Source organism: Nicotiana sylvestris, chromosome 7 (assembly GCF_000393655.2).
Source record: "Nicotiana sylvestris chromosome 7, ASM39365v2, whole genome shotgun sequence".
In the NCBI taxonomy this organism is placed as follows: Eukaryota; Viridiplantae; Streptophyta; class Magnoliopsida; order Solanales; family Solanaceae; genus Nicotiana; species Nicotiana sylvestris.
Genome location: NC_091063.1, coordinates 144,480,712 through 144,490,675, shown reverse-complemented (window position 1 = coordinate 144,490,675; position 9,964 = coordinate 144,480,712). Strand labels below are relative to the sequence as shown.

At 33.0% G+C, this 9,964-nt stretch overlaps 1 protein-coding gene across 1 annotated transcript; it reads left to right on the top strand.

Annotated features, from left to right (window-relative positions):
* Positions 1-7,410: 7,410 nt before the first annotated feature.
* On the top strand, positions 7,411-9,761 carry LOC104243877 (uncharacterized). The gene is made up of 5 exons (XM_009799138.2): positions 7,411-7,854; positions 7,943-8,290; positions 8,371-8,674; positions 8,938-9,042; positions 9,137-9,761. The coding sequence occupies exons 1-5, from the start codon at positions 7,573-7,575 to the stop codon at positions 9,250-9,252; spliced, it is 1,155 nt and encodes a 384-aa protein (XP_009797440.2). The 5' UTR covers positions 7,411-7,572; the 3' UTR covers positions 9,253-9,761.
* The last annotated feature ends 203 nt before the right edge of the window (positions 9,762-9,964 follow it).

Here is a 9,964-nt window from a genome sequence, read left to right as displayed (position 1 = left end):
GGCTGTCTTGTGAGTGTCACCCTCAGTCATCCTCAGCTGATGATAACCTGCCCTGAGATCAATTTTAGAGAATACCACTGTACTACCTAATTCATTTAGCAGATCCTCTATAATAGGTATAGGAAATTTATCTTTAGTGGTCAGTTGATTCAACTCTCTATAGTCAATACACAGTCTCCAGCTCCCATCTTTCTTACCTACCAACACAACTGGTGAGGCATAGGGGCTATTACTATGCTGTATAACCCCTGGTCTAACATCTCTTTCACTAACTTTTCTATGATGTCCTTTTTAATTCCAAGATATCTGTAAGGCCTTTTGTTGATTAGATTTGCTCCTTCAACTAATGAAATTATATGATCAAAAGCACCGCTGCGAGGTCGCAAGGTACTAGGCACAACAAACATGCTAGCATATTGGTCAATTAAGCTAGCTAGTTTAGGAGCAATGGAATCACCTTGTGTAGCTTGAATATTATGGAAGTAAATCACTTCATCTTTATTAGTTGCTACGCTTAACATAAAAATCGAGTATTGTCCCCCTCAATCTTATTAACAGTCTTTGCCTTAGTTGATTTCAGCTGATTAGTTGCTCCACTTAGAACATGCTTTTTACCATGATACATGAACTCAATAGTTCTATTTCTGAAGTTAAACAGTATCTTACCCAACGTATTCAACCACTGAACACCCAAGACAATATCCATATTAACCAAAGGAGACAATAAGAAGTTAGAACTGAATGTAGTACCTTGCAGAAACCATTGGAGGTTCTTACAAATTGAAGCTGTCTGCACTCTCCTTCCATCAGCTACACTGATAGACTGAGCCATGATACTACTGGTCTTGCATCCTAGCTTCTTGGCCATATCTTGGTCAATAAAATTGTGGATGCTTCCCGTATCAATAAGGACTTGTAGAGGCCTTTTCTCATGGTAACCAGTTACTCTGATGGTCTGATAACCTGTTATACCCGTTAAAGCTCGCAGTGAAATTGTCATGAGTTCCTTCAATTCTTCCACAACTTCCTACAATGAATCCTCTATGGTTTTTTTCTACACCTATATCACCTTTTCACAAGCTCTACCATATAAATATGTTTATTGGAATTGTATTTATGTCCTGCAACATACTTCTTATCACAAAAGAAACAAAGACCCTTAGTTTTTTTCATCTATTCCTTAGCTGTCAACCTTCTTTATCGGATCATATTAGGCCTAACCTACTGTGAATCATTTGGTTTCTTGAATGTAGGTTGGAAAGTGCTTTGGATTATGAGGTTTATAGTGGTTTAGAGTGGGTAATAGATCATTCTGAGGGGGTCTACATACATGTTTCAATCCTCATGTTTTGGCTTGGGCTTCAAACACCTCTGCTTGTAACCTTGCAATCTTATAGGCTTGCATTAAGGTCCTTAGAGCTTGCACCTTTACTGCCTTATTAAGTTCATGTTTCAATCCTCCCAGAAAATAACTGATTGTGTTTTCATTAGAGAGGTTCATACCAGTTAGCAACCTATCAAATTCAGCTTGATACTCCTTCACACTACCAGTCTACACCAGATTTTTTAGAGACTCCATATGATCTTCAAATTTTTCCCCAAACCTTTCATTCAACGCTATTAGATACCAATCCAAGTAGGGTCAATTACTAAGTTCCTAGCTTTGATGTAAGCTTTATGCCAAGCAATTGCCTCACCTTCTAAATGAATAGTTACCTTGACTCTTTAATCAAAAGGAACTTCGTCCATAGCACATAATTGGTGCACCTTATACAGTCATGTTTCCAGATCATGTCCAGAAAATTTAGGAAATTCCAACCTAGAGTACCTAGTGAAGAAATTACCAGTGGTTTGTTGATTAACATGATTGTCTCTGGCTCTCCTTTCAGGTTCGATATCAGCAAGGCAGCCTCTGTTCTCTGTTGAATATTCAGCCCTAAAGATTTCAGTTCCATTTCCCTTCTTGCTGAATTTATTGATAGTAGCTCGCATCTCCATCAATTCCTTACCAGTTACTAGATTTCGCTCATTCATATTAATCATCCCTTCCATAAATTTCTGCAATTGCAATTGAATCTGAACAAGTTTTTCCCTCATGTCTTCACAGTGTTGGTCTTGACTTTTATTTCTGGTCACCTACCAAGGATCGAGCAGCTTTGATACCAATTGATGCACACAGTGTAATAAGAGTGTAAATAGCTCTAGGAAATGAAGAATTTCGAAGAACAGTTAGGCTAGATCAAGATATCAACCGAGATGTTAGCTAAGAGAAGAACAACTTAGAGAAGAAGAATGTTATTTCATGAATGAGATCCAAATGTGTACAATGAGATCTTTATATGCAGCTAATTTGTTGCCTTTTCTTTCCCGCCCATGTATCTTAACTTCTAACAACAACTAACTCCCTAACTGCTTCTATCTGATTTTCGGAATCTTCCAACTAACTGCCACATCAGCTCACCTTAGCTAAGTATTTACAAAATGAAGCTACATACATTTAGTACTACTAAATATTGCAACAATTTGCCTTAGAAATGAAGCTGCCGCATCTTTGTCCTCACTCCCCTTCGTGCTCTGATGACCGCTCTACTTAAAGTTTATCATTATATTATTTATCAAATAACTAATATATGAATAGATGGTAATGTGTAAAATCTTTACACTATAATATGAACAAAGATTGAACCCTTTTGAATATATACCGGCAAAATGATGATCAACGTGCATGTTGGTGATTAAAATCTCCTCAAATCAGGAAGGACACAAAATATTTATTATGCTTTATCCAGAATAGGTACTGATGATACAAAAATGATCTCTATGGATGAATGATTTACTTGCATTTTTATTTATTTATTTTGAAAATTTATTGCAACTATTCAAAGTAAAGCTTCAGTTAGAATAGGATAATACAATAAGTATATACTTGTATATCTACAAATTAATAAAACAAGCAGAATCATATCGAAAACGTGGTAACATGTCACTTACAGTAAGTCTAAACACAACACGCAGAATATGCTTGTCCATAGACTTCAGTTACAGATTAACAAATAGATGCTGGATTTGGCAATTGGCACTGAAAATTCTTTATGATCTTTTTTTTAGCATTATTTCTTAATGTGATATTAAAAATATAAATTTTAAAAATGAGAAAATCAAACTTACTCACATAAAAGTTACTATCTGTTTGATGATTTTTTGGTTGACTAGTTATTACTAGGAGTACTATTTTACCCATCTTAATTTATATATACAAGTTTGAAATTAATTAGACCTGTATTCTATACAAGCAAGATCGAATAATTTATGCAGAATAATAGTTAAAATGCTGGTTTAAGAGGGAAAAAAATATAACTTCAAAGTTTAAAATTCATGTAATCATAAAATGCGTTGAAGTTGTTGAAATGATATTCGGAAAATACTTTAGACCATTTCAAAATAGAAAAAGTGCCACATAGATAATGACCAATGAAATATTATTGCTGACGCGTGGCTTATCTTCTACTAAAAATAATGAGGTCATAGCCTAATTGTAATATCGAAATTCTCAAAATTTTAAATTCAAAATCTCACCAGTAGTATACAACTATTGCATTTTTCCCTCCATTTGTGTTAGTACCTACTGTTTTGTGATTGGTACCAGTAGTCTACTCTCAAATATTGAATAAACTTGTAACGTTTTATTTTTTTATTTTGTAAAAAGAAAGAAATTCATTAGAGCCTGTTTGGCCATGAATTTTTTTTATTTTTTTTTTCGAAATTAATGTTTGGCTTTAAAATTTTCAATTTTCACTTGAACATGAATTTTGGATTTTTTTAAAAAATTTAAAAACTGCAAAAAAACTATTTTTCAAAATTTTTACTCACATCACTAACAAAAATTTAAAAACAATCCAAAAATATATTCATATCCAAACATAATTCTTAATTTTTAAATACTATTTTTCACTTAATTTTTTTTCGAAATTTTACCATTGTAATGTCCAAACCCCGCTAAACAATGTCGACAGTGGGATTGGTGCATTAGTAATTCTTTGTTTTATTAGAGAGTAAGTATATATATATCTGAAACACTGCAACAGAGAGATTTGCTGACCATGACCTTACAGGCTTTCAGTGTACACTCAGGTCCCTGACTATTTTGTCTTGTGTTTTCATGCCCGCCAAATTCCATCTTAATTTTTCAAAAACTTATAAAAGAATAATTAAGGTGGCATTTGAACAATTTTTAGTGTAGATTTGAACAATTTTTCCGAAGAAAATGTTTTCTATTTTTACCATGTGGCTGTGACTATTAAAATTACAATGTGTACTTTATGTGTCAATTACATGCACTATAGTGAAAATATTCGAAAAAATTTATATCTATTCGCTCCTTAAAGAATGAATATTTTTTGTTGTCTACTTATGATGGATGACAAAATTAAGTCAAGATAGATAATTCAAAGGCACATTTGGGTCTTTTGTCATTTTCATTTCAATGAATAACATTGATATGCTCTACTTTTATGCTAGTCGTACTTAGTTCACTATATCTGTATTGTTCTAATTCTAAAAATACCTCCATAATCCTCCTACACGGTAAATATAATCTATATCTAATATATTAAAAGCATTAATGCCTTAGCGAAATATCATTCATTTTTTTTACCCTTCAAAATTTAAGTTCATATTGAACAAAATTGTAATTTTGGTTACCTTCCTAATATTTTGGATAATACAATCAACTAAAATTTTGATTATTAATTTTACGTTATTGAACTAGGTAGAAAGTCCTAATATGAAATATTCTCTTTTCTATGTAAAGTATTTAATATACAAGTATTTGAAGTAAACTAATATTCGGAACTATTTGAATGGCGTTCCAATATAGACACGTTGATGATCTTAAGATTATGCTAAGTTAATATAGCATGGATAAATATAAATTTTCTAGAGTTAGGTTATATTACTATATAAACTAATTATAATTATAATTTAATTTATTTTTTTATATATCGGACTTTAAAATCTATTACCTTACGTAAATTCTTTCCTTATTTGAATTTTGTGCTATAACTAAATTAGAACGTTGAAATACTAATATTTTATTTGTTATGTCCTTCCCTATTTGAACCATTATCATCTACGCAATTATTGTATTTATTTTTTATTTATGTCATAAATTGTTAAAAGTATCTTCATAATTTGAAAATAATTTTATTTTATCTAAAACTAAATGTTACATTAAAAAGTTATAATTTTTTTTGAATATTTAAGATTTGAAAGTCAACTAAAGGTTTGATTATTAAATTACTTTTCTAAAATTTAGGATTTCTTTTTGAACCTTTCTGATTTTTTCAATTTATTTTAAATACGTAAGGAAAGGGTTATGCAAGTTTTAGATTTAGGTCTTTGTTCTAAATGAAACAACCGAACAAATCTGACTTATGCACACCTCTAATTCTAATATAGATCTTTAATAAAGAAAATCACAACACAATTTCTCTAAGATTTACCAAAGCACTTCAATTTTAAATCTTTTTACTTAAGTATATTTGTTCAATTAAAGTACTCATTTTTAAAATTATATATATATATCACTATTTCTTCTTTAGTATTCTTGTGTATGATGTGTAATTGAAACTTTGAATAAACTATAATTGAGATTGAAAGCATATCATATTTCTATTTCTAATTCCTTTTTATGAATATTATCTTCTCAATTCTTATAATATCAATATTTTTATTATACAATTTGTAGTATAATATTTATGAGATTTCTTTTAGAAAATTATCTTACTTAGACAAGGCACACGCGTAATGCGCGTACCTAAAGGCTAGTAGATAAATAAATACCAACGAAGTTCTTTCGATCATTCATTTCATTCACGCAACAATTAACCTGCAAAATACGTGAGTAATATAACATGTCGAAATTAATGAACCAGATACATTTGCCGTTAATTAAATACTTTATAATAACTAAAATTAGGAGAATTTAGACACAGATTGTGTGTATCAATAAGTAGGTTAAAAAGGGAAAATACTTAATAAGTGAAAAAAAAAGAGATGAAGAGAACCAATTATATGTATGCAAAAAAGAAAGGCAGGGGAGATTGATTTAAAATTATAATGATTTACCAATGAAGGCCCGAAAAAAGGGAAAAATAATTAGATTCTATCCATTTGTGATGCAAAATGTTCTTGCACATAATGTAATTAGCTGATTAAGTTGATTTATATCGTTTTCCAGGACTACTAATTTATGTTTTGCATAAATATATTTAGCTACAATTGACTTTTAGAGAAAAAAATCACTCCCATTTTATTGATTTATTGAAGGAAAGGAAAATCTACAAATAATAAAAAATAAATAAATGCAAAAGGGATTTAAGTTTAATTTTACATTTGAATGATACCACAATTTCAATCACCATAGTAAAATTCTTAAACTCATTTTTTTTCTAGAAGAAGAAATGAGGGAGGGGATAATAGGGTGAGCAAGGTGAAAAATAGAACCCTCATAAATAAATTAAAACTTGAGGTAGCTAACCAACTATGCTACTAAAATTCTTTAGGCCCTATTTGTCCACAGATATTTTTCAGCATATTTAAATATTATTTTTTAACTTAAATTCAAATGTTATTCCCCCCCCCCAAAAAACTATAATTTTTATGTCCAAACGCCCGGTTAAACTCTATTAAATGGCATAGTGCCATTTGTTTCAAATACGATTAAATTCTTTTAACCTAATGCTATGTTAGACAAAAGTCTACCAAATTTTTTTCTTATCTATTGACATTTGGCTAAAAAAATTGGTACAATGTTCAATTTTTGTTTAAATAAACACCACCTAATTAATTTAATTGTATAGCATTTATAAAATTTATAGTAGAAGATACGTAAATATTAAATTATCAAAAATAAAAAAAGCAAAGTACATGGACCCAATTCCATGAGTTTGCTTACATGCAAAGCATGAAGTGCCACATGGGAGTGGATGAGAAACAATTGTCATCATCCACCCCCCTCTTTAACCTATCACAAAGGCGTCTACACGTTGTCATTACGATGTTAATCCTTCTCATTAGGCCAAATTAATTAACTACTTAGGAGTAGTATTTATTTCCCAATAAAATTAAATAAATTTACAGTATTTAATTCAACTTCCATAGTGGGACCCATCACCGGCTCACATGCAAGCCGTGCAACTACTGTCAGATTATGGACCCACTAAAAACCCCTCCACTCGTCGACCGAGCCCACTCACGCCCCACTCCTCTTACCTGGCTACAACTCCGGCACCCAAAAACCCAGGCGGTGTCTCCACTCTCTATCACCGCAAGTGAACATAAAATCTACTCCCCAACACCTAGGGTTCGAAATTTTTTTCGTTATAAAGACTTGCTGCCTCCATTTCTCTCTCTCCATCTATTTTTTCATTCTCTCTGTATCACTGTTGCTCTGTATAATTATACCTTCAAAAACCAGCGAACTCCTTTTTTACTTATTGCTCTTCATATCATAGTCTTCCCTTTTTGTTTATAAATACTGAAGTTGCTTAGTGTTTTTTGTGGGATTTGAAGATGGAGAAAGTTTTTGATGATTGTGAGTTTTGGCTTCCGCCTCAGTTCCTTACAGACGATGACCTTCTGATGGATTTTAAGACCCACTCTTGTGTTGGTGATGGCGGCAAGGATGGGAGTAATCCGTTTTCTAATGGGTTTAACCCATTTGGCTCTCACTCGGATCTGAGTTCGCCCGTTGAGTCTGTCGTCGGGTCAACAGAAACTGAGAGTGATGAAGATGATTATATCACTGGGTTAACTCGAAAAATGGCTCACTCAACTCTGCAGGAAAAGACCAAGGTATTTTTTATCTTGTATTTTCTTAGTCTATTTTTCTATTTTCACTTTCGATTTGTTTGGAACTTACTTGATTTTTTTGGTTTTTTAGGGATGGGGTTTGTCACGTTCTCCACAGTCGACGTTATGCGGTTGCAAACAGGGGTCAAGTCGTGGAAGCCCAAACGGGCCATCACAGGCATCTTCGCCGCCGCGTATGACCCGACCCGAGGTGTCTATGGATCTGCTTTATGCGGCTGCCGGAGAAGTGGCGAGGATTAGAATGATGGAAGAGTCAACTGCACTGTACAGCCATAACAGAGCTGGAGGTGGAATATGGGCTGCTCCTCCACGGAAGACAAGTCCGGTACCTGTTGGCCCAAAAAATACCAAGCCGAATCTCGGTTCATTTAACTCAAATCAGCCTCCACTTTCTTACCAGCAATTGCAAGTTGCTCAAGTAAGTATACACTCTGTTTTTTCTTAATTTTTTTCAGTTTTTGTTTTGGGCGTTTGTTAATTTTAACCTTGGAACTGCAGTTTCAGCGTTTGAAGCAACAACAAATGATGAAACAAGGTGGATATAGGCAGTTTCCAGTGAACCAGAACCAACAAGTGGCTGAGAACAGGGCTAGAAATGGAGTAAACGGGAGTTTAATGAACTTGCCAAATTCTGCTTGGCCTACTTTGCAACAGTCTCAGTCTCAGCAGCAGCAGCCTAATACTGGTTCAGGCATGCGCGCTGTTTTCCTTGGAAATCCTGGTCCTAAACGGGAATGTGTTGGAACTGGTGTCTTTTTGCCTAGAAGAATTGGTACACAAACTGAAACCAGAAAAAAACCAGGTAATATTTTCTTCCCCTGTTACAGCTTGACCAGTAGATTCAACTTTTGTGGTATAGTTAAATGCATTTTTATTTACCTTACAGATGATTTAAGTAACTTAGTAAAATTTGTCTGTTATTTCTGATCTGTTTGACTCAGATGTCAACTTTTCCCCTTTTTGTTATGGATTCAAGTTCTCTAGTTATTTCACTGGACCATGTGCTTTTTCGGGGTCGGTTTGTTCTGGTAATCTGATGCTTCAATTTGTTTGGTGTGAATTCAGGTTGTCCAGTTATATTGCCAGACAGGGTGGTCCAAGCCTTGAATTTGAATTTAGAAACTATGGATGCTGCTACTAGGCCACAGTCTAATTTCACTCCAGCTAGTGGTAATAATCATTTCCTAATCCTACTCTAATTACTGTTAATTTATTTTTAATTCTGGGGAACTTATCTGATTAGTGTAAAAATGTTTTTGTTCAGATGGTGGATTGAAATACCGAAATAATATGGCGGCAGTTCAACAGAGGAGAAATCAGAGAATACAGTCAGTGGCAATGACCCAAGAACTTCAACTTCCTCAGGAGTGGACTTACTGACGCAGAAAATTATAGTGTTTTTTTTTGAAGTCTTATTGAAGCAGAAAAGGGATTTGCTTGTTTGTTTTTTTGGGTACTGAAGATTTGAAGGAAGTATAGGGTAGTTAGTTTCAGAAGGAAGATGACGACGAAGATGTTTTTAGCAGTTAAACAAAGTAGGGACTTTTTTGGTTGGGGTTAGTATATTAGGGTTTAAGGGAAAAATAAGATACTGAAAGGTTCAAGATTCAAGAAAAAAGTATTTTGGCGGATATGAAATTTTTCTTTGGTTGGTTTATAGATTAGGTAATACTAGTAAGGAAAAATAAGTCTCTAAAATAGTTTTTTTTTTGCTAAGAGATGGAGAAAAAGGGTTGGGCTCATGTTTTGGTTGGAATTACAACCCTTTCTATTCTCATATTTTATTGTCAGTGTATGAATACCTGTCGATGGCATAGGGTCAGGTATAATTAATCAATAATTATACCCATTATTTATTACTATTTAATGGCAATCCAAAATTTTAATTGCTTTTTGTTCTTTGATTTTTCTTTTTGAATCTTTAGTTTTTCATTAGAACCGAAGCCTATATGCATATTACTTTTGTTGTAGTGCATTTTTTTGGGACCCTACCTATTTTTTTACAAATTATTTCATCAATTTGTTGCGGTGATGGTCAAAGTACGAAAGGGGGGCCTAACATGCCTAAAGATCTATTTTCATGTTGCAGCAC

What these genes read in the sequence shown, in the direction of transcription:
- LOC104243877 (XM_009799138.2), top strand. Translation starts at nt 7,573, where the DNA reads ATGGAGAAAGTTTTTGATGATTGTGAGTTTTGGCTTCCGCCTCAGTTC. An exon ending in AGCAATTGCAAGTTGCTCAA is followed by an intron (nt 8,291 to 8,370) that starts GTAAGTATACAC and finishes TTGGAACTGCAG; the next exon opens with TTTCAGCGTTTGAAGCAACA. An exon ending in TAATTTCACTCCAGCTAGTG is followed by an intron (nt 9,043 to 9,136) that starts GTAATAATCATT and finishes GTTTTTGTTCAG; the next exon opens with ATGGTGGATTGAAATACCGA.